This window comes from Macaca thibetana, chromosome 5 (assembly GCF_024542745.1).
Source record: "Macaca thibetana thibetana isolate TM-01 chromosome 5, ASM2454274v1, whole genome shotgun sequence".
NCBI lineage: Eukaryota > Metazoa > Chordata > Mammalia > Primates > Cercopithecidae > Macaca > Macaca thibetana.
Window position 1 is genome coordinate 170,334,942 of NC_065582.1, and position 25,540 is coordinate 170,360,481.

The window sequence follows — 25,540 nt, forward strand, 5'->3', positions numbered from 1 at the left end:
TTTTCGTGCTGTGCAGCTTCATCTGCTTTGGCAAATAATACTTTGAGGCTTATTTGCAAGGATCTTTCCCAAGTCACAAAGGTTAACAGCATAGTGCAGTGGTTAGAAATGCATGTTTTGTATTTTTCCTTTTACGCAAGTTCAATTCCTAGCTCTGTTGCTTCTTACCTGGAACCATAGGAAAAGCATTTGAGCTTTCAACACATTGGTATCTTTGTTTACACATGGTGATGATAATAAAACCTGCTTCATAGAGGAGATGGTCTGTGGAAACCCAGCATAGGGCTTAGCATAATGAAAGCATTCAGTAAGTGCTACTACTATTATTTACTATTATTGTCCAGCATTTACTAGAATCAATAACTAAACCATCTTGACCCAGTTCTGATATGCTTTTCTCCCAGGAAGCCTTTGCCAACACAGCCCTCCCACCCTAGTCTGGATTGAGTATTCTTCCTTGGTATGTTCCGCAGCCCATGTTCTTCTCCCGTAATAGTGCAAATCACCCAGGCTTGAAGGAAGGGACTATGTCTGCTTTGTTGATTGTATCTGACATAGAACCTGGCACACAGAATGTGGACACTCAAAACATGTTTGTTGGATGAATGAATGAATGACTGTAAGGAAAGCTTGAGGTCTCTGCCATATTGAAGAACCCAAGAAACAATCAGGCACCAAAGGCTCTATGAAAGGAACCTGGAGGGACAGTGACAGCACAGTGACAGGAAGCGGTGGCAGGACAATTACGCACATCTGCCTACCCCTAAATCCCATCGGTGCCTTTTATATTGTATCATGTTAGATGAGGGTCTCTCCTGTCTGTGAGTGGTTAGCTCCCCTTCTGTGTCATCCAAATGGTTTTCTTTCAAGAACTAGCAATTACTTCTGCCCTTCTCTCACACAATCACAGCAGTTGGTTTACCTGAAGCCCCTTGCCCCAGATGCACGGAAAAGCCTGTTAGGCTGGAGAAATTCTTACCTTCTTTCAACCTGTGAAAAATGACAGCTGTGTATCACTTTGGGGAGAGTTGAGACTGGCACAAAACTCAACTCCAGATGTGTCGTAATTACATTTCTGGCTTTATTACACTTCTTAGTATGTGGTTTGGGTCTGGTCACTAGGATGGGGTGGCCGTGCTGATGTCATGTCCTGAGTTGAGAGACCTCAGGGTGCACAGAGGTTTTGGGAAGGTCTTTATGATGGAAAGAGTGTAGTGTCCAGATAGATGGATAGCAAGGGGGACCCTACAGAAGTTCCTCTGAATCTGTCCTAATACTTCTGAGTCAGATATCCTCTTCTTTCTTGGCATCTCAATTGAGTTTTGCTCTTCTGATTCATCGTAGAAAGTGAAAATAACAATTTCATGTCACTTTTGGTCTACCACATGGGCAGAGTTATTTTTCTAATAATACATAGTGTATGTAAAGATACAGAAAAAAGGAAGACCTTTTAAGCTACTTGAGAAATATAAATTAGCACAACTATGTGTTCCAATACATTTTTTCGTTACTCAGAACTAGCATAGGCCTTTAGCAAAATCATCAGTGATAAAACATGTACTCCCCTTACCCCAGTGCTAGAGACGAGAATTCCTGCAAGGCCAGCTCGGGGTGTTTAGGAGGGGAATGGTAATTATGAGGCAAGTCCCATTGGGGTAAAACGCGGTTTCTGAAATGCCTACTAAGGCATCTTGTTCATCAACATAAAAGTATCATGATACTCCATGGGTTTAGGATGGAGGCTGAGACAGAATAAGAACGTCGAGGATATTAATCACATTTTGCTGCATACAAAATTTGGAAGCACAGCCAGATTCACTCAAGCTTGGACTTTAAAATGGGTTTCCTCCCTGCAGGCACCGTGCACAGAATATTTATTGTTATTTTGTGATCGTCAGAGGAATGTGAGTTGCACACGCTGCATCACTCTGATGGACTCCCCTGCCCCCCAAGTTTATGATAATTTACCTTGAGAGCTAAAATTAGATCATGGCATTCCATACAAAGGAATATGCTTCTGTAATTAATAATGCAGAGTCCTCACATGCTGTATGGTGTGAATTGCATTACTAATTGTATTATTATGAATGTGGTTTAGAGTATTATTAATGCAGGAAGTATCAATACTTAAAAGCCTCACTGACATGAAGATTTTTACTTCAGCAGGCATGAGCTGGCCTGGAAGCATTAAATACTCTCTTGCTTAGAGGCATTAATCTGTACTCTCTTTGAATACATTTAATTAAAAACTTCACCTTTCCAGGAATTGCTTTTATGCAACCCCAAAATGGAATTTTATTGGAGGACAGGTCTTTTATATAAGCACCCATTTGTTCAGCCAGGGTGACGTCCCTCGGACAAGGTGTCTGGTAACGTTAGGGACATGGTGAAGAAGCTGCCCTTCTCTGTCACGGTCTTGCTTTCTTGAGAGAAGTCTCAGCTTTATAGACAAAAATAAAACCATGTTCAGAGTCAAATGCCAGGACACACCATCCAGGATACAATTTCATTGTGTCATTTGTCGTTGCTTCTTTAGGACCCACTTAAGTGCATGTTAATCTACCTTGGAACTCAGCAACCAGGGCTCTGAAGTTTGCAATGTCTTGTATGTGTAGATACTTGCAGATGCGATTTTGCTTTGTATCCTCAGATCCATGGGGTAGCTATTATTATTTCCATTTTTGCAGATATGAATGGTTTTTTAACTTTAGAAATGGAATCCTTAACCTCAGACTAGAGGTTAATCACATGTTGATAGCACCGAGGCTTGAAGAGAGTCACACAGCTGGTAGGACCTGGCTGAGATTTGAACCTGGGTCTGTCTCTAAAGCCAAGTCCCTTCCTAGTTTTCTTCAGGCTCAGGCCAGTGACTCTTCTATCAAGGGTAACAAGCCAACCCACTGAAGGGGACTGAGAGGTTTCCTGGGATCTGGAACTTCTAGTTTTAAAATCTGGGACAGTCCCAAGCAAACTGAAGCAAGTTGGTCACCCTAATTCTATCTCATAAGTCCTCAATTTACTCCATCTTTTCAGTTAATTGAGATCTTGAGTTTATTATAGACAGGATATTGGAGTCTGTTGATTGGCTCCCTTCCTAGAAAGTGGCTGCATGCTAAGAATGTCAAACTGGCACACAAAGAGCATTTGTCACAGGGAGGGATAGAAATTCTTTGAAGCAAATATGACAGAAGAAGTCCCACACAAGGCGCATGGATCAGTTACCACAAGATGCTAATACCACAGTAGAAGATTTCCTGCAGCACTGGATTTGGGGAACCATAATGGTTATTATTCGGAGCAAGGTGTCATGGAGACAAATAAACAGACATGGTCTATTAGGGTAATGGGAGAAAAAAGCAACATTGATCAAATATTCACCTCTCCAAATAATTTGCAGCTGATTTCGGAAGCTCTTCATGAACACACCTAAGAGAACGAGACTCTCAGATTTTACTAATAAAGTTGAAAATATGCTAGTGTTAATATAGCTGGCACGAAAGAATAGGAAATAAATGCCTGAAATTTGTCAGCTTATTAATCATTCCTTTGTAAGCAGTGCTTTTACTTTCGTTGTTGCAACATCTAACCACAGTTCATTGGCTAAAGGCCAAACTAGCTTTTGCATTGGCATATTACCGTGCGCTATGGCCCTATGCTTCTTGTCTGTTTATTAATGCTGCAGACTTCCTACAATTCAGTCTGAAAATAGCATCAGTTTTGTGAAAAATACTGCATTTGTGCTTTAGCCATGGTAAGGAAATATGGAAGGGTGTGTGTGTGTGTGTGTGTGTGTGTGTGTGTGTGTACCTGAAGAAAACATTGTGATGCCGAAAATCCATAATTGTTACACTCCTGAAAACCTTATTTTTTTGGCATACCTAAAATTAAAAGAAAAAATTCAAAGGGAATAGTGGAAAGAGAAGGATGAAGAGAGAGGCTGATCCCCGCCCCTGCCCCAAATCCCAGCTATGCATAATCTGTTTATTTTTAGTACACAAAATGATCATTCTAAGTTAGAATGAAACCTCACAAAAAGCCTTTTATTAGAGGGTTTTATCCTTAAATGAAACTGTGTTCCCTCATCTCAGGTCCTCTCCTACCTTCCTCCATCTGTTTGAACTGCAAAGCGTTCGTGGAAAAACTACGGATGGGCATATTTCCTTACAAGATATCTGGAAAAAATATATTACTTTGGGTGCTTTTCGACAGAACATTCCTAGACAAAATTTATTCTAACTATAAGGTTTTCCTAAACCATATCCCTGGTATGAAGGTGTCTATCTATTTAGCCATGCCAGCACTCAAACATGAATGACACAGTGATGATTTCTCTAAATCCATGATTTATTTTGGACCCACAAGAACTTGAAGAAGACAAATAAGATTTGAGAAGCCGTGTGAACCTGCGGGAATTGCCAGGGACACAAGTGAAGAGTGATGGAGGATGTGTTTCATCATCAAAAGGAAGAACAGCAATAGTGATAAGGTCCCATGGCTGCACAAATAGAGAAAGTGAATGGTTTGCATATCAGGCATATCAGGTGTTGGGATTTGACGCAGAACTCCTGAATAATATGTTGTTTGCCTTTTGGAGGAATTAAGAGGAAGGAAATGTCATTCTTCACCTTCACACATGATTATGAAGAGAGATGGTAGGATGATAAATTGTCATTTCCTAAGCTGTTTCTGAAAGATACTGCTGGGAGCAAGGGTGACAGGGAAGTACCAGAGGAACTGGGACAGCCCAAAGTGGCCTGAGAAAAGAGGACTTGGCAACATGCTTTTTAATCAGCCTTTGTGTCAGAACTGTGTGCCAGACGGAGGGATAACAGCTTTGCAATAGTAGAGCATAGTGGGAAGAACGTGGGCTGCAGAATCATCCATTTGTTCAACAGGTGTTCATGGAGTACCTGCTGTTTGCTGAGCACCTTCCTGGGTATGGGTCAAAAGAAGTTACACTGAAACCTGGTTCCACTACTTTCTAGCTATAGGTCTGGGGCAAAGCACTTCATCCCTCTAGAAAACGCCAAGGATGGTCTCTGAAACTAAGGATCCTAAGTCCTAATCTATAACCTTGTTGGGAGGACAAAATGAGATCATTTATGAATGGTGAGTCACTTAAATCTCTGTAATCCTTAGGTTGCTCATCTGCAAAATGAGGATAAAAATACCCAAGTCGTAGAGCTATGGTGCTGTCTAGATGGAGTAACAGAGTAACGAGTTGTGTGCCAGCCCCCTAAAATAGTAGATGGCATTTTAGGAGTCCGTGTGTTGACTCAGGTGAATCCATTTAAGAAAGAACAAACTTCAGGACAGTCTCTGTGAGGATAGATGGGAAACTGTCATTTTGGGAAGGTTCTGTACCTCAAAGAAAGCCTGTATCGTGCAAAAGATTCCAGAAGAAAGGAGGTATATGTTAACCCTTATTTGATGTTTTCAGACCAAATGAATATGTGTTTTGAATCAGAAATAAACTAGGTCCTTTTTCAGGACTTAAGGTACTAGGTTCTGCCTCAGATCATGAGGGACATAGTAACAGACTTTGCTTTCAGTGTGCCCTTGGGCAGCTTACTTTCTGCTGCTGGGCAAACTGATATTTGCCCATACATAACAGCATTGGAAAACAGAAAGTCCTGAATGTTGTAGGAGAGTTATGGGTTTCAGGAATTTTCCAAGAGCTAGCAAGGAAGTTTGAGACTAGACCCAACCGAAAGCAAGTGTCCTATTTGAAAAGGGGAAAGTGTTACCATGTGTCATGGCACAGTGAAAAGGGCAAGACCTTGAACAAGGAGAACAGCCACAATTTCAAGGCTGACACCGAGGCAGCAGTGTGAGGTCAGGCAGAGCCTCTTAACACAATGAACTTTGGCTGTCACTACTGTAAAATGTCCAGGAGTAGGCTAGCTTTCAAAATTCTATAATATTGGGAGTCTTATGATATCTGCTTGCCGGTTTATAAATAATTTGAGAAACTGAGACTCCACCAAATGTAGTAGCCCAGAGTGAACTTGTGGTTGTGTTTTCTTGCCTTTCTTACTGGAAGGCACCTGGGTTATTTCTGCCAATTAGACCAGCCATTTCCGATGAATCTGCTCACCCCAAGCTTCTCAGTGCTCACAAAGGGCGTGAAGAACACATTCATTCTCACATCTAGGGACTCAATGCCAGAATGGACAGGATCAGACAGATGTCAACCATGAAACTTTACACATACACACACAGAAACCAAAAAAAGTGGAGGCTGAAGCCGCAGTCTATTGCATCAATTTATTGGCTAGAACAGAAACTGATTTTCAAACACCATATATACAGATCTTCTGTAAAGGACCCAGGGGACAAGGATGCTCTCAAAGCATGGAAAAATGAAAGGGAAACAATGAGATGGAACACAAGGAAGAAGACAAGGAAGAGAAGCTCCCTATGTGATTAAATGCAGATAGGTGGAGGAAAAATAAAAAACAAGCTTCCATCCCTGATCCCTCTCAAAGCTTTGAATACTCTCTGAGGGAAAACACACAGTGAAATTAGAAGTGATGCACATTGAAATGACACTGGAGAAGTGGTGGCAGAAGGCAGGGTCCTCAGTTCTGACCCATTTCTACTGAGGATGAAGGGACATGGGCCCTGCTGCACCTGCAACCTGGCCTGTCAGTGGTTTGCCGCATTCATTCATTCAACATTAATTTATTTCTCTGCTTGCCTACTAGGATCCCAGGCTCATAAGGAAGGCAGACACATATTCAGCTCATTATACCATAGGATGATAGAGATACATTCCCAAGCATGGGCATAAAAATTAAGATGGGGGTAATTGATTCAGTCTGGGGGCCAAGTTCAAGGAGGACAAAGCTAATGAGTCCCTAAAAGCTGCATCCTTGGGCCCGTTACTCATTCCCTCTGGTTTCCCTTTCCTCATCTGTATAGTTAAAGGTAAGTAAACACCAAGTACTGGTAATGATTAGAGGTAGTGAGTGATTTATTAACCTTCTAAAAGAGTTTTATAGTCATCATTTTTTCTCCTCTGGCAACTGTTCCAAGAAAAGCCAGGTGCGTTTGAAGATTGAAATGTGTGTGGCTTCTCGGGATCTTGGTGTAGACTCTGCTGCTCTGAACTAACTGAGTAGACAGGTGTCATGACACACTTCTCTCTTCCTGAGTTCCAGAGTGATGAAATGGGGCTTTGAACGTAATGTCTTCAGCCTCGTGAGGCCCCTATACATCTGTTCTTTGCCCATGTCCCTTACGCACTGGCTCACAGACCAGATTTCTTCTCATGAATCACTTTTTTCCTCTTAACATCTTCTGCTCTCCCACCAGGCACTTCTCTATACCTTACTGGTTCTGGTGGCAGGGGGCACCGCACAAGTCTACCAGTTCGAAGGCCTGCTGCCCTCACAGTTTGTGTGTGCCTCTTCAGCAAGGCTGGCCGAAGGCCCTGCCCTCAAGTTGCTTACCGTCAGCCCCTCTCCATTCTCAGGAGGCCCCAAACACTGGTCCACCTCTGCTCAAAATCCTCCAATGTCAGCCAACTTGCTTGGACCAAAGGCCAACATCCCCATTATGACGTTTGTAATCCATTAGGTTGGTGCAAAAAAAAATTGCAGTTTTTGCCATTGCTTTTAATGATAAAAACCACAATTACTTTAAAATATTTTTTCATTTCCGTTAGGTTTTTTGAAGAACGAGTGATATTTGGTTACACGAGTAAAATTTTTAGTGGTGATTTGTGAGATTTTGGTGTACCTACACCCAAGCAGTATACACAGAACCCAATGTGTAGTCTTTCACCTGTCACCCCCTTCCCTCCCTTTCGCCCTGAGTCCCCAAAGTCCATTGTGTCGTTCTTATGCCTTAGCATCCTCATAGCTTAGCTCCCACTTACGATTGAGAACATACAATATTTGGTTTTCCATTCCCAAGTTACTTAACTTAGAATAATAGTCTCTAGTCCCATCCAGGTTGCTGCTAATGCCATTAACTCATTCTTTTCTATGGCTAAGTAGTATTCCACAGTTTCTTTTTTTTTTTTTTTTTCATTTTTTCCCCCAGCTTTATTAAGGTATACATGAGAAATGAAAATTGGATATGTTTAAGTACACAACTTGATTATTTGATATAGTTTTAGTGAAATGATTACTGAAATAAATATAATTAACACATTCATTACCTCACATAATCATTTTGTGTGTGTGAGGTAAGAAGACTTAAGGTCTACCCTCTTATAAATTTAAAGTTTACAATGCAGTATTATTAAATATAGTCATCATTTCTGCTTTTATGAGTTTGACTATATACCACAGTTTCTTTATCCACTCTTTGATTAATAGCATTTGGGCTGGTTCCACATTTTTGCAATTGCAAATTGTGCTCCTCTAAATATGCGTGCGCAAGTGTCTTTTTAATATAATGACTTATTTTCCTCTGGTTAGATGGGACTGCTGGATCAAATGGTGGTTCTACTTTTCATTCTTTAAGGAATTTCCATACTGTCTTCCATAGTGGTTGCACTAGTTTACATTCCCACCAGCAGTGTAAAAGTGTTCCCTTTTCACCACATCCATGCCAACATCTATTTTTGTTTTTGTTTTTGTTTATGGCCATTCTTGGGAGTAAGGTGGCATCGCATTGTAAAAACTGCAATTAGTTTTGTACTAACCTAATAGTTCCTTACAGTCTCTCTGAACTCACCTTCTCCTGCAGTTTCCCTCATCTCTTCACTCCAGCTGCACTTCCCTCCTAGAAGTTTCTCAAGGAACTCAGGTCTTTGCTCTTGTTCTTCCCTCTGCTCCTGAGAATTCTGCCCTAGCAGAAATGCTGTCCTTCTGCCTGGAATGTGTTCCCCAAATATCTCACCGTCTAACTTTCTCTGAGATTTGGGTTGCCAGATAAAATACAAGATGCCCAGTTACATTTGAGAACAGATAAATAATAAATAAGTTATTAATAATATATTACTTTAATAAATTATTATTTATTATCTGAAATTCAGATTTAACTAGACAGCTTGTAGTTTTATTTGCTAAATATGGCAACTATATCAGAGTTCTTCACTTAGAAGTTGCCTTTTGGATGCTTATATTGGTTTTCTATTGCTGTTAAGATACATTACTACAAACTTAGTGGCTGGGAACAACACAATTGATGATCTTGTGGTAGATCAGAACTCTGATACAGATATCATTGCACTAAAGTCAAGGTGTTGGCAGGATTACGTTCCTCTCTGGAGGCTCTCAGGGAGAATCTGTTTTCTTGCCTTTCCCAGCTTCTAGAGGCGTACACATTCCTTGGCTCCTAGCACCCTTTTATTTTCAAAGACACAGTGTCGGGTCAAGTCCTTCTCGTGCTGCCATCTTTCTGATTCCACCTTCTGAATCCTTCTTTCACTGATAAATACCCACGTTAGTCAGGGTTCACCAAGAGGTTGGATGGATATATAGATGATAGATGATAGACAGATAGATGAGAGAGAATTCATTAGGTGCCTTGGCTCGTGTGATGACGGAGGCTGAGGAGTTCTGCAGTAGATATCTGCCATCTGCAGCCCCAAGGAAGCTGATAATGTGGCTCATGACAAGTCTCAAAGCTTCAGAGCCAGGGAAGCCAAGGGGGTAATTCTCACTCCCAGGCTGACGGTCTGACAACCTGAGGGGTGGGGGTTGGGGGAGCACTGCTTAGTGCTAGAATCCAAAGGCCAGAGAACTTGGAATTCTGATGTCCAAAGGCAGGAGAAGAAGGGTGTCCCAACTCCAGAAAAGCGAGAGAGAATTCACCTTTTCACCTTTTCTCTGCCTTTCTGTTCTATCTGGGCCCCCAGCTGATTGTGTGGTGTCTGCTTACATTGAGAGCAGATCTTCCCCACTGAGTCCACTAACTCACACACCATTCTCCTCTGGAAACATCCTCATGGACATAACACAAATACCCCTTTCCCAGGTTTTTAGGTATCCCTTAATCCAGTCAAGTCGACACCAAAAATTAACAATAACAGTACCTTTGTTGTTATATTGGGTCCACCTGGATAATTCAGGCTCATCTCTGCATCTCAAGGGCAGTTAATTAGCAGCTGTAATTCCCTATGCCATGGAACCTGCTGTAGTCACAATTTCGAACCATTAGAATGTAGATATGTCTGCAGAGCCACTATTCTCCCAGGTATCCACATTTTCAACCCTCCCAACTCCAACATTTCATATCTCTCTTCCCTATGTTCCTTTTTCTCTTTGGTACTTATCACTAGCTGACATAGTGTATCTTTTGTTTATTTAATTTATTTATTATCTGTCTCCTTCATTAAAATGCAGTTCCCTCAAGAGCAGTGATTTTCTTTTTTCCTGCTCACAGCATCCCCAGCACCTAGAACAAATACAGAGCACATAGTACACATTCAGTAAATAGGTGTTGAATGAATGAATTAGTGAATGAATGAATGAATGAATGAATGAACTGCAACCTCTGCCAACTCCATTTTCATACAGTGCTGGCATCATCAACATGAATCTTACTTTTCACCAAACTCCCTTCTATCCCTGGGAGAGGAGATGGCTGCAGTTACAAGCGCACAGTGATGAAATGGCCGGGGAGCAACTGAGCAGCTGAGTGCTGCGTTATTGAGAAACTGTTCCTTTCCTTTTTGTCAGAGCAGAGCTGGAGAGCTGTTGCCTGGTAGAAGCTCCCAAGAAGGCAGCCAAGAAGACAGCTGTTCTAAATGCAGCCACGCTTTGCGTGCCCAGAACCGAGAGAGAAGACCACATCCCCACACTGATCAGCAGCCCCGAAATCCTCCCAAACAGCAGCCTTAGGGACACAGCCCCAAACCCCAGCACAAAGCTGTCTTTCCAGTCTTGTGGGTACTTATCCCAGGGCAGGAGGCAGCAGTAATCACTCAGTTAGTGTTCAGAAGGGATTATAACTGCATGAACAAGATAGTCATGTTCCTTGGAAACTGTCACTGACAGCTCTCAAGGAACATATCCAAATTCCCTTATTTGCAGTATTGCAATTATAAAGCTGCATTTATAAATGTTAGTGTTTAAATGTTACCTTACAGTGAGTACCTAGTCTTTTAGGTCCCTGAGAAGAATAACCAATGTGCTATAAAAGCTGCATATTTCCCGTGAGGCAAGGATGGATGATTGCAAAGGGTTCCTATGCTGGGGGTCAGTCTCCAAGCAGCCATTGTTTGCCTTTTGGGATATTTGGTGCTTTGTTTCACCAAACACATCAAAATGCTGATGCTTGTCTCATGTTCTGGAAACATGGATGAAAGAGCAATATTGCATTTGACACATTTCAGTTTAATGTAAACCCTAATGGCATTTGCAGAGGGTTTATCACACACAGAATGTTTTTGCCTACATCATCTGTGCCTCTCAGCTCCTCTTTGGGGCAGAAAGTGAGGCTTTGATTTAACTGGACCCCTGCCTGCCTGTCCACTGCAGCTCAGGCTCTCAGCCCCTCCCTCATACTCTCTTTCCACGATGTGGTGGTTTCCAATGCCCTGTTCTCTTGCATTTACACGCATATTTCCTCTGCCTGAGATACCCTCCCTACCTCTGTCTTAGGAATCTTTTCTTTCACCTGGCTGACTCCTAATTCATCTTTGTATGTCTCAACTTAAATATCGATTCCTCAGGCAGCCCTTCCTGACACGTTTTGCCCTTCTTTATTATGTGCATCCAGTTTGGAATCCTTGTTTATCACCTGTCTCTCCCTCCAACAGGGAGCCTCAGGGGAGGGAGCCGCAACTTCTGTGTTCACCATTGCATCTCGAGTGCCACTCTCCTTCCTGAGCATATAGAGGATGCCTGATAAATACTATGTGATACATGCTTGAATAATGTGCCCCAGGTTACTACAGTTATGAAATGGATAAAGCAAAATCTGGTCCATTTGTTTTCCATCCTACCACATCCCTATTTTCAAGCATTCATTCCTTCCACAAACATCAGACCTACTGCTTGGTACCTTGAAAGAGAAATAAAGTAAACTCACAAGATACAGCCCAGCCCTCTAGTTGTTTAGAGTCTAGTGGGGGGCACCCTAATAGTTAATTTTAAGTGTCAACTTAGCTAGGCTGTAGTACTAGTTGCTGTAGACCTCTCTTACCTACGGTTTTGTTTCCTGCAGTTTCAGTTACCTATGGTCAACCACGGTCAGAAAATATTAAAGAGAAAATTCTAGAAATAAACTATTCATAACTTTTAAATTGCCATTCTGAGTAGTGTGATGAAACCCCACACTGTCCTGTGTCCCATCTGGAACATGAATCATCCCTCTGTCCAATGGATACACACTATCTACCCCACCCACCCATTAGTCCCTGAGTAGCCTGCTTGGTTATCAGATTGACTGTCGCAGTATGGCAGTTCATGTGTTCAAGTAACCTTTACTTTAATTAATAATGGTCCCAAAATGTAAGAGTAGTGATGGCTGGCCATTCAGATATGTCAGAGAGAAGCCATAAAGTATTTCTTTCAGGTGAAAGGTAAAAGTTCTCAACTTAATAAAGAAAAAGAGTCCTGAAGTGAATAAGATCTACAGTAAGAATGAAAGATGTACAGTAAGATCTACAGTAAGAATGAATCTTCTACCTGTGAAGGAAGATAAAGAAATTCTTGCTATTTTTGCTGTTGTACTTAAACTTTATTATAGGTATCTACATATAGGTTTTAAAAAACAGTATATATAGAGTTGGGTACTATTGAGAGTTTCCAGCCTGTGGAAACACTATGGATTTTGGGACCTGGTAACCCGTAAAATCACATGAGCCAACTCCTTAAAATACATATGTACATACATGCGTACATACATGCACATACCCTATTGGTTCTGTTTCTCTAAAGAATCCTGACTAATATAGTGACCTACAATAGTCAATGTCTGAGGCCATTTAGAGTAATTCTGAGCCACTGGCCTTCATTTTTAGTGCCTTGGCTCAACTGTAGGACAATAATTCGCCAATAAGAATCTTTAAAACTTACCAGAAATTTGCTTGTACCTCTCTAGGTGACAGACAGCACTCCGTAGATGTTTGTTAATGATTGTGATGTATTTCCAGGCAGATGATTCCTCTTTCTTTTGTAAACATCTAGCTACTGTGCCCTAGAATTTAGAGATGCTGCTAGAACCCACAGATGGGATATTTGAGGCAATAGCCCAATGGTCAGAACAAGTTATATATACCTTAGACAGAGTGACCAATATTTTTTTAGACATCCATTGTATCATCAAAATCTAATTTTCAGGTTGTGTGTGTATATATATTTACATTTCTCTCTATATATACAGAGATACATAGAGTTGTTCCTCAGTAACCATAGGGGTTTGGTTGCAGGACCCACAGACACCATAATCCCCCATATAAAATTGTATATTTGCACATAACCTTTGTACTTCTACTCATATATTTTAAATCATCTCTAGATAACTTACAATGCCTAATACAATGTAAATGCTAAATAAGTAGTTGTTATACTGCATTGCTTAGGAACTAATGATAAGAAAAAAGTCTGTACATATTCAGTATTGACACAACCATCCATTATTTTTTAAATATTTTTGACCTGTGATTGGTTGAATCCACAGATGTGGAACCCCCAGATAAGAAGGGCCAATTGTACATACATGTAAACATGCACACACACGGCAGGGAACATCTATAAAATTTTAACAGATATGTTATGCCAAGTTTCAAAGTGTCTTCTGTGAACCCCCTGCCCCACTCTTGGTAATAGTCCAATCATAATAAACATGTATAGAGCACTTTCCATAAGCCAGAAACCTAGGTAAATACCTCAAATAAATTTGCTTCTTTCTCCTAGTTACCCCACTAGTTAGGTACTAAGGTTATCCTAACCTTGCTGATGGGGAGACTGAAACGCCAAGAGATTAAGTCGCTTGCCCAAGATCACCCCCTTATTAAGTAGGTGGAGTTTGAACCCAAGCTGAATTTGCTTGCCTAGCCACAACACATGAGACTCCCAGACACCAAAAGTCCTTCATCTTGCATATATTGTCTAATTTCTTATAAATCATGTATGTCAAACAGAGCCCACCCAAGAAAACAAAACCCACACCTGCTAATTTAATAGAGGAAATTTAATGTAGCATATGCTTTTAAAGATGTTGGAGATAGACAAACAATCAGAGGAAGATGAAGAAGCACTAAGATTAGCAATTGCCACTCCTGGGGCTAGAAGAACAAAGGCAGAAGGTGTAGGGTCACATGGTGTCAGCTGGAACTGTAATGGATGTGTCTGATGACAGCTGCTGAAAAGGCTACCTAAACTACAGAGAAAGCAAGAAATACCCCTCCTTATTTCCTTAACCATAGAGTAGGTTGAACAGGCTCCCTCAAAATTCATATTCCCCTGGAAACTTAGAATAATGTGACCTTATTTGGGAGAAGAGTCTTTGCAGATGTTATCAGTTAAGGATCTCAGCATGAAATCATTCTGGATTTAGAGTGCACCCTAAATCCAATTACTGGCATCCTTATAAGAAGAGGAGAGAACAGAGACACAAGGGCAAAGGCCATGTGCAGATGGAGGCAGAGATTGGAGTGATGCAGCTACAAGCCAGTGAGCCCCAAGGATTGCTGGTGCCACCAGCAGCTAGGACAAGACATGGCAGGATTGTTCTTGGGAGCCTTCAGAGGGAGCTCAGCCCTGCCTACTCCTTGATTTCAGATTTCCAGCCTCCAGAACAGACAGAATACATTCCTGTTGTTTTAAGCCACCCAGTCTGTGGTACCAGGATATGGCAGTCCTAAGAAACTAACACAACCTGCTTCTATCTAATCTCCCTGGGTACCTCCAACTGGCCAAACCTCTCCTGAAGCCAGTTGGCAAAGAGAGCTGGGAAATAATGTGCAGGGGCTTGTCTCCTGCCATGCAGAGCTGGAAGGAAGGAGCAGGTCTAAAAGCAAAGAAGCAAATAACCTGAGCATTGTGGAAAGGGTTGCCCATGCAGGAAGACATGGCAGAGAAATGATGGCTGTAGCATCAGAGGTAAAGAAAAGAACAGAAGGGGCCTTGAATGGTCTCTTCATGGGCCTAACGGGTGCAGCAGAAATCATGAGCTTGGCTAGTCTGACGGGGCTGCCCCAGGGTAGGAAAACAGTCCAAGCACTTCTCCCCTGGGTGGGTCTGAAAAGCAGTCAATGGCCTCCTTCCCGAAAGCCTCAAAAGTGAAATCGGGGAAGATCACTCTGGAAGAAGGATGGTCCCTTCAAGACTGGAGTGACAGCTGCTGCTACTCTCCTCTGCCTGAGAACAGAGGGACTCCCTGTCTTCAGGGTTGGATGCGATAACTTTCATGAGTAATCAATTTGCAAACAAACTGAGAAAAGGCAACACATCCCCCGGTTGAATCTTCAGATAAAAAGGAGGATGTTTTGAATTTGACAACCAATCTATCTTTAATCCTATCAGGAAATAAACCTGAATCATAATCTGATATTTTGGAATTGCATCGCTTCTAAGGGAAAGTGTTTCCTCTATCCCTTGTTTTTCTTCTTCAGAGCAGAGTGAGTTTAGTCATGTGGATGCCTGTTATTCATTCTTATCTGCTTCTTGGTGGGGATTATTTGCTTTTTTTTTTTTTTCTTTTTGATTCCATGTATTATCTTTTCATTATGTGTTTCCTAATTAGGAGAGACTCCTTCACTCTTAGATAAGAGTTTGTTTCTTAATCTCCCCCCACGACCCGCATCATCTGAGGTCTTTCTAGTACAGATTTAGCCAGAGGAGTAAATTACTGGTGGTGGGGCGGTGGGGAGGGGAGGGCGAAAAAACCTGGCTTGTGGAATTGAACATTTGGTATTTATCACTGAATTCTAAATATAGGTTATTATCAGAGACGTTAGCTACTAAAATGCCATGTACCATTGACCTGATTACTACTCTTTGGGGCATTCATTGTATCTAGTCACCCTAAGACTTGCAGAGACCACATGACTGACTTCCCAAAGAAGCTTCTCAGTCCCATAACACATTGAGCTCCTGGCTCAGTGGGGCTGGCCTTTAAGGCCACAGCACTTCTCATCACAACAGTGTTCATCTTTTGAGTGCTGACCTAGTTCCAGGCTTTTGTATTAAGGGCTTACTTACTTTGTTTCAAACTGTCAGAGATAAGTAGTATTATCCCCATTTTCTAGATGAGGAAACTGAGATTCAGAGAGGCTAAAATTCTTGGCAAAGAACACATAGCTAGACAATGGCAGACTGGAGGATTTGAACCCAGATGAATCTGCTTCTAAAACCTACACCCTTTTGCATCACCTACCTCTCTGTGTAGGTTTTGGAACCAGATTCATCTGGGTTCAAATCCCCAAGTTTCATGTATTAGCTCTGTGGATCAACACCATTTGCAAAGAGAAACTCAAAAACAGTGAGAGGCTTTGAACTTGGTATCTTAGAAGTCATTTAAGCCACTGATATTCAGAGAGGTAGACAACATAGCACTTAGGAGTTAATAGTACAGGGTTGAAGTCAGAGATACTTGACTGAACCTCTTCTCTGCCCTTCAAATAGCTGTATTGCCTTGGATACACTGTAGGAACCACATTCTTTATCACTGTTCTGGATGATTTAATGGGTTTGAGTATGAGTTTTCTCACCTGTAAAAGTGGGCCAAAAGGTGGGAGTGAGGGTTAATGATATAATAATATAAGGTGCATACTCCAGGGATAGTAGACTAGGCATTCTGTAGATACTATTAAGTTATGAGTCAACAAATGTTTGAGTATACCTAATGCCATGTTAAATGAAAAGAAAAGTAAAACCTAGCTTGCCGTATATAAGAGGTGAACAAGGCTACAAGAAAGGAAAATTTCTAATGCAAATATAAACACTGGGATGTGCAAAGATTCACGATAAGTGCTATAGAAGCAAAAGAGTCCCTTGCAGGATAGGATGGTTGGAGACAGAGGTGGGATTTGAGCTGGACCTTGGAGGACCTTAAATGGTTCAGATAGTGTGACTTAGTGTGGGTGAGTGGTTCTCAACAAGTAAAGGAGCTGTCTCCAGAATATAACTCAGCTATGTCACTGGGCATATAGTTTAGTTGATCTGATACCTTTTTAATGCAAAACTTTCACAATAAAGGAAGCAGTGAATTGAACATGCTCGGCCTCAAGCTCTTTATCCTATTATGAAGATGTAACAAGTCATTTGCAGCCACCTCCTTGGAATAGTACTGATTTAGTTCAAGCGTCAACAAACTTTCTGTGAAGGACAAGATAATGAGTATTTTTTAACGTGTAGGCTGTCCAGTTATGAGTTTTGCTGTAGCACAAAAGCAGCTATCGACAGTAAGTAAGCATGGATATTTAGTCCACAGGTCATAGTTTGCCAAATCCTAGTTAAGACGACTGGGAAAGAGGAGAGAAGGCCTTTTAAGCAAGAAAAACAACACAAGCAAAGGTCCGAGCAACACGTTCACCTAGCAACTCTGCAGAGACCTACATACAAAGAGTAGAAGGTTCAAGGCCATAGGATGTCACACAAAAAAGATGGAATTAAAATGTTGATGGTAGACAGAGCCTACGTTGGGAGATAATCAAATACTGCTTTGTAGTTCACAGCCAAATCTGACAAGCACCACCTGTTCCTGAGATTCAGGCAATGAGATGCCCCAAAAGAATGGGTATGAGTGTGTAGTGAAAAGAATCGAATTTCTCCAGGAGAGCTGTCAAATGAAAAGCAAAACAAGAGCAAAACACTGCACTGTCTACATTTGTTAGGCCCTCTGTTAATATGAAAAGGCAGGAATCCTGGGACTGAGCTAAGAGCTTCCTGCCTGACCAGGACATACATATGCATTGTGCAAAGCATTTTCCATGCAGGAGACAATCATTTATTTATCAAATGAACAAATTCATCACTTCAGAGTACACAGGACCATGCCTGATTTGTCTGCCATTAACAAATGACTCCTTGCTATAAATCTGGCCAAGCTATCTATTATCCATCCATCCATCCATCCATCCATCCATCCACTCATTCATCAAGTTCCTGTTGTGATTACAAAATTTCATACCAAAGGGTCAGTCTTGGGGTCAGAATCTCAGAAAAAAAGAGGTCAGAAGCATAGGGGAGCAAGCTCAGCCTAAAACATTCACTAAATCTGCAAAAAGATGTCCTTGGAACTTTGCCAGGATGAACAATGGCTTTCTTAGGGATCTTATCTGGACTTGACAGGGACCCCATGTTTATGGGTTTTATATTCAAAGAGTGATCACGGGCCTTGCTGATCCCTTCCCTTTCCACAGTGTCCTGGGATTCCTCATGGTATTCTTCACTCCGGTCCTACCCCAGGAAGAGACCAAACAAAAGTGCAAGCCTGCATGCAGACTGCTGCAGATGTCTCAAACATGTTGTCTGTGGCCTCTCTTTTTAGGCAAAGGGGAAAAGTCCAGTGGGCACTTTGTAGCTGTCCTGGCTGTGCAGATTAATTTTTTCATCATCAAAGGACCATGTGTTATTATGCTCAGTTCCACAATGTGCATTTGCCTGGTGATTTTTTTTATGTGTGAATATGGAGTGGGGTAATGAGGAAAAGGCATATATCTTGTAACCTGGCTCATACTTATTACAAACAGGGGACTCTTCCTAGAGTCAATGGAAGGGGCTATAGAGGATTCAACAACCACCAGAAATTTTGTACAAAATTTGAAAGACAGGCTGCATAGCCTTCACCGGATTCTCATGAGGGTCTCAGACCTCAGGGAGAGTAGGAACGGCAGCTCCCAAAAGATTTGACTAGCGACTAAGGGAACCCACTCCCCAAACCTGCTTCCTGATTTCATTTCATAATGCCCCAGGCCTTTGCTGTTGCCAAGATGCGCTGGCTTACTGCCAAAGAAGACAGGCTCTTATCTGAGTTAGTTCTGCCACCTACAGCACACAGCCCAGCAAAGCCATTGCATGCTTGCAGCAGAGAAGAAACCTCATTTGCATACATGAATAAGGGGAGGGCTGCCTCTCCAGCCCCAGACTCTCCACTGGAAGAAAAATGACTGGGGATTCTTGATTAGCATTCAGAGATGCAGGCTCCTTTGGGGTGGGTTACAGCGATGGAAAGATATTTTTACATTAAAGGGAAAGGGATAAATTTTGAGGATTAGCACCTGAAAAAGAAATGTTGCTGAAAGCCCAGAGAGGAAAGTCACTGCAAAAAAGGAAAAGACAGTGAGCTCAAGAGTCCTCACAATAAGTGTAACCCTCCCATTTCATAGCATGCCCAATGCTAATAGTCCTTTCTAGGTCCAAACGGGTCACCACCACCATCTACCTTGTCGTACAATGAAAAATACTTGCTTTGGAAGAATGTGATTTCCTAAGGCAGGATAGTTTTCTTAATATACTTAAAGCAATTTTAAGGATTACCTCTAACGGCAGAGATTGTGTTATTCTCATTTTTGTGTCCCCAGCACCAAGCAGAATGCTTGATACTTGGGAGGAAGCTCAGTAAATGTTTGTTGATGTAAAGTAATAGAAATGTAGTTTGTATTGCAACCTATGCATGCTTGCTAATATATAATCATAATATCTACAGATTATTAAATAGTCATGCATTAGACATATTAACTCAAATTCTCACAACAGTATATAAGATGGGTATTGTTTTGCAGGTAAAACTGAAACCCAGTGTTTTTAAATAACTTACCCGAGGATGCATACCTAGTGACAGTCAAAATCCATACCTAGACTTCTCAGCTTGTAGATCCATGTTTGTTCCACTCCATCCATGTATTTTTATCTCCAGTGTAAGCTCATTTATAATGAGTGGTAAATGAACCAAATGTAAATAATTTGAAAATGTTGAAAACATTTTTAACTGTTTTAAATACTAAAAAATATACTGTAAAATGTTTCCCAGTCTTTAGGATTTCTCTGAAGTTTTTCTTACCATTCTTGCTTAATAATAGAAGCAAATATCTTCTGAACCTGTGTGGATCTAGCAGTGGTACTTCTTTGAGGGATGACCCACTCTTAAATCTACTTGCATAGAAAATTGTGGAATCTTTCACTCCTTTTGGTCTGGTGAGCATTAATGGCTTGGAAAGGCAATGAAGTAGTCTGTAACTTACACTTTGATTTGTAGCAAAGCATCCTTTTTACAATTTTTATTTTAGATTCAGGAGGTACATGAGCAGGTTTGTTACACGGGCATGTTACGTGATGCTGAGGTTTGGGCTTCTATTGATACTGTCACTCAGATAGTGAACTTACTACCTGATAGGTAGCTTTTCAACGTTCCCTCCTGCTTTTGGAGTGCCCAGTGTCATTGTTGCCATCTTTGTGCCCATATGTACCCAATGTTTAGCTCTCTCTTATAAGTGAGAATATGCAGTATTTGGTTTTCTGTTTTTGTGTTAAGTCACTTAGGATAATGGACTCCAGCTGCATCCATGTTGCTACAGAGAACATGATTTTGTTCTTTTTCGTGACTGTGTAGTATTCTATGGTGAGTGTGTACCACATTTTCTTTATCCAGTCCACCACTGATGGGCTTGATTCCATGTCGTCGCTATTGTGAGTGGTACTGCAATGAACATGAGTGAAGGTGTCCTTTTGGTAGAAGGATTTGTTTTCATTTGAGGATATACCCTGTAGTGAGATCAGCAAGGAATTCTTAACAGAGGAATGCACACATAGAGTCTTCATGATGTTGGAATATGGAGTTAGCTGTATAGTAACCTTGCCTTTTTCACAGGTTTTTCCATATTAACACTCTAGACTTCAAAAAGGACATCAAAGTAAGCAAGACTGAAGACCCAACATTACTAACCCAGGTCTCATTACTTTACAGCCTGGTTTAGTAGGGTTGGTGTCTTGGTCCCTTTGATGTGCATATTCCTTGTGTTGTTCAGGCTTTGAAATCTTATTTTCTTCCAGAGAAATTGCAAATGTAAGAAAAGTGCAGCTGACCCTTAAATGGGGCAAGTGGTTTAAGCAAGCTTAGGTCAGTAATAGGTACAAACAACTGAAGAATCTTTCTAGGTAAAGATAATTATCATCCTTAGACTTAAGAAGGAAGGAAGAGAACTTGAGAAAATGGGAAGAAGTGAGAAGAGAATGGACTTAGAACTGGACACCACTGGGGTTTGTGCATGTCTTGCTGTCTCTATTATCTATTTGAAAGCCCTGGATATATAGGTTAGTGGACCACAAATTCTAGTTGCGTTTGTCAGAATTATGTGAGGGCATAGGGATACAAAAATGTGATTCCTTTTCTTACCTATCGTAAGGGTCACTCCTATAACAAAAGACAAATTAACAAGAGAAAAGTGTAACATATTTATTGAAGCAAAGTTTTACATGACACAGGAGACTTCAGAATGAAGACCCAAAGATACAGGAAAAATGATTCATTTTTATGTTTAGGCTACATGAGGAATGCACAATTGCGATGGACTGTGATTGGACAAAAAGAGTATGACCTAATGGTCACAGTATATTACTCTCAATGTATAGGTATAGTACTCAGGTATAGTACTCTCAATGCAGGTATAGTACTCTCTAATGGGAATAACTGAGTAGGGAAACCCAGCAAAGCCTGTCTGTTCAGATTCTTCTTTGTCTCTCCGCTCAGCACTCCTTCCTCCTGGGTATGGGACAGGATCCTTGCTGGAATGGGGGTCTTATGACCTACTTCCAAAGCGGATCACAGAATTTCTTTATGGTCAGCTCTTATACAGAAAGGCAGAGGGAAGTTAGAATAATATGTTTAGATTTTATGTCTACCTTTAGCAGGGATAGGTTCTGGTTTCTACGATCTTCCTTGGGGAAGAGGCATTCTAGTTTATATGGCTTGCTGTGGGGGAGAATAAGGGGCAGGAGACAGTAGGGCAGGAGAAAGTAGAAGACAAACTTTGCTTTATACAGAGGCCTTCATTTGGGGGTATCATTTTCTGAGCCCCAACAGGAGTATGTAGATTTGGAACCCCACCTCAAGGCCCAATGAAACAGAAGTGGCATAGCCCCGAAATCTGAACTTTTAACAGTCAGCCCATTTGATTCTGATGGAAATGTTTCTTAGACCACACTTCGAGAAACGTCGGCATAGGAAGATCCTCCAGATTTTCTAAGAATCACTCTTTAAATGCATCTACTCATTTGAGTTAAACTAGGAACACAGAGATAAAAGGAGTCTCAGCCTTCGAAGCATTCATGGCCTAGTGGTAAAGGCAGACTTAGAAGCAGATGGTTTCATAGCATGAATGAGTGAGTCCATACAGCAGAAGGAGCTGGGTGCTGTGGAGAACTGGAGAGAGGCACCCAGCTCAGCCTGTGTGGGAACAGGTGCACATCTGGGAGGAAGGCTTAACAGAAGAAGTAACTATGTCTTCAAGGATGAGTGAGTATTCTCCAAGAGGAGGGGAGAGAAGAATTTCAGGTAGAGAGAGCTCAGAGGACCAAAAGCAGAGTGGCCTCTAGAGACATGTTCAAGATGAGGGATGGCATAAGAAGAGAGGCTAAAAAGGAAGGTAGGCTGATGATGCCGAAGACTGCACATCTGTCTTTCATAATAAGGTGATGCTTTTTCGCAGAAGAAGGTGCATGGCCAATATTTATATCATTGTAATTGCAATAGTGATCAATGTACAATTCCAAATTGTGGTCTCTGTCCTCATAGGTATAGTACTGTCAATGCAATGGTATTCTGATAAGCTTCCAGTTGAGAAGGAATTCGGAAAAGTCCAAGGCAATCCTAAATGGTTTTATCTTCTTGTTTTCCTCATTAATCTTTGTCATCAGACGTCTTAGACCAAAGTAAGGCTGAAAAAAATCTAACCAAAGGAAGGAACAAGGTGGCTGTATGCAGAACCACAAAAAAAAATCCTCCCACATTGAATGTTGACATATGTTATTTACAGTATCGTCATGTATAAAATACAGATGAGTACATGAATAAAAATAAAATAGCATTCACCATCCACCTTTCTAAGAGTTAAGATCAAAAAGTGCCTGTAGTTTCCACTCTGTTCTCCAGTTTAAAAGATGAATTTCACTACCAATCTGCATAAACTAGCATTGTAACTCACAGCGTGTGCTTATACAAACAAGAACAGAAACCAGAGTAGAAATCGAAGCATGCTGAAAGAAGAGGGTTTTTTGTTTGTTTGTTCGTTTTTGTTTTGTTTTGTGTTTTCAACCAGAGAGAGTTATTTGAATTCAGAATAGAGCTACATATATCCACCCCATTGTCTGTACAGGAGTGTGTGTGTGTGTATGTGTGTGTGTGTGTGTCTATGTGTGTATCTGTGTGAATCACATTCAGCTGTAATATCATATTATAAATGATAATTAAGTAGATATAGTCAAGTTTTTGTAATATTTATTTTTCCTAACATTTATATAAAGAAAATCAAAACCAGGGAAATAAAAGTATCCTCAAGGCTGTCTACTTGATTCCAGCTGTTAACATTATCTATTGTAATTAGTATTATAAAGTAGTGAAATGCCAATGTCTTTGAACTTCTTGCAGTTGTGTGTAATACTGGAGCCAATGCAGGAACTGATGTCGAGACATAAAACTTACAACCTCAGTCCCCGAGACTGCCTGAAGACCTGCTTGTTTCAGAAGTGGCAGCGGATGGTGGCTCCGCCAGGTACACCCTCATTCTTCGCTCTTTCTCTAAATTCGTTTTCAGAGGTGTCTTCCAGGGATGAAGTGATGTGAAAAGGAGGAAGGTGATCATTAATGTAACAGGACAAGTAGCTTATTAGGGATATTCTGACCATGGTTGTGGACATAGAGACAATGAATTTGTGACATGCGAACATCCTTAAGAATTATCTACAGTCTCCTTGCTTACCAGATTAGGACCTGCAACTCAGAGAGGTAAAATGACGTGTTCAAGGTGATCAAGAAGGTCATTGGCAAAGTTGAGATCAGAGCCAGGGGTCCCTGTCTCCCAAGCTAGTGGTTCTTCCACTGAGCCAGATTGCTGGCTTTTCACAGCCTAATGTTTTAGGTTTTTTGTTTTTTTAAGAATGGTAGAAATTATGAAAAAGAACAAAGAAAGGGAAGATAAGGAGGAAGGAAAGGAGAAAAAAGGGATAGAAAGAAGGAAGGAAGAAAGAACAAAGGAATTAAGGAAGAAAGGAGGAAAGGAATGAAGGAAAAATGAAGTTTGCTCTATTTTTAAAGATATATTGTATCAAAAGTTCTGATCATGAAGAGAATACATAAGCCATTCCATTTCCCTCACTTCCCTAGAATGCAGTTTAGATACTACAGTCTCCTGCTGGGGTTCTGAAATTACCGCTTCAAGTCATCATTAATTGTCTTCCTATCTAATACACTTTCACTCCCAGGCGTGTGTTGAGCCTCATTGATCATAAAAGCAAAACGTATCCCTTCGCTAAAAATTATTTTTATAAAGAGTAATTATTAACACGAGGCACATAGCTTTCTGAATCACAAAATATAATGGTCACCTTCGGCTGGTAATTGGCCAGGGGTTTTACATAAAATGAATATAGCAAATTTAATCAAGTACATATTTAGAAAGCTGAGAAAATAAGTGTTATTTTATGTAGAATAGTTACATCCCCATCTTATGGGAATTTTAGACTTTTGGAATATTATTTTCCAAATATATTAAATGTGCTTAAATTGGCTTTATTTTTTCTTTTAATGCTAATAAGGCTTTACAGAAAAAAAGCAATCCACTCAGCAAATGCTTTGAGCACCTATATTTTCTAACATAGGTGTACATAATTAATATATTATTCATTAATTCCTTCATTCATTCAATAATTATTTATTGAGTTTTACTAGGGTCCAGACATGGTTCTAGCCACTGGGAGTTACCACACTGAATAAAACATGCAAAAATATTGAATCCTTACCATAACTTTAAATATATTATCTCCATTTTATATAGTGCGCTCTGAGACTTAGGGTAGTAATTTGACACAGCCAGTCTCATGGCTAACAAATGAAGGAGGACTGTGTCACAAAAAGGTTTTTATGTCTCCAAAGTCCATTACTTTACTACCACAGCCACCTACTGTTAATGGGAATAGTCCAGAGTTTGCATTTTAGGTACATTTGCCCCAGTGTCATGTCAAATTACAAATTTTAAAAGTACCAAATTTATACTCTTAAGGTCAAAGAAAGAAGATGCTTATCAGCAGTGGGCCTGAGTATCTGCTGGACTTTAGAATGTCCTCCTCAACCCTTTATTCAACTCCATGTCCTGGAACAGTTCTATATCCTGTTCCTCTCATCCTTCAGAACAAGCACCCAGAACTCGATGGAGGAAAATGATAGACCATTTGATGAAAATCTTTAAGCATAAGAGACAAAATATTTACGAATGACAAAAAAAATAGTAGATAAGTAGAAAAGTCAAAAGTCAGAAGTCAGGGATACTCTTTGGACTAAGTGGTCTTTGAAATGAGCCTTAGAGGAAGATCCTTCCCATTGTCCATCAGAAGTGGCATAGGTGGGGTTTTTTTTGTTTGTTTTTGTTTTATTTTGTCTTGCTTTGCTTTGTTTTTGAGACACGGTCTTGCTCTGTCAC

General features: G+C 40.8%; 2 protein-coding genes across 10 annotated transcripts in view; one reads left to right on the forward strand and one right to left on the reverse strand.

The window, feature by feature from the left end:
* The window catches only part of MED28 (mediator complex subunit 28), a 1,184,036-nt gene that overhangs the window by 1,080,655 nt on the left and 77,841 nt on the right, over positions 1-25,540 (reverse strand). The window lies entirely within an intron of this gene.
* The window catches only part of LDB2 (LIM domain binding 2), a 399,521-nt gene that overhangs the window by 365,422 nt on the left and 8,559 nt on the right, over positions 1-25,540 (forward strand). For all 9 annotated transcript variants that reach the window (XM_050791965.1, XM_050791972.1, XM_050791973.1 and 6 more), the window contains exon 6: positions 23,494-23,617. In XM_050791965.1, coding sequence (XP_050647922.1) covers positions 23,494-23,617 — 124 coding nt within the window. The remainder of the gene's footprint in view (positions 1-23,493; positions 23,618-25,540) is intronic.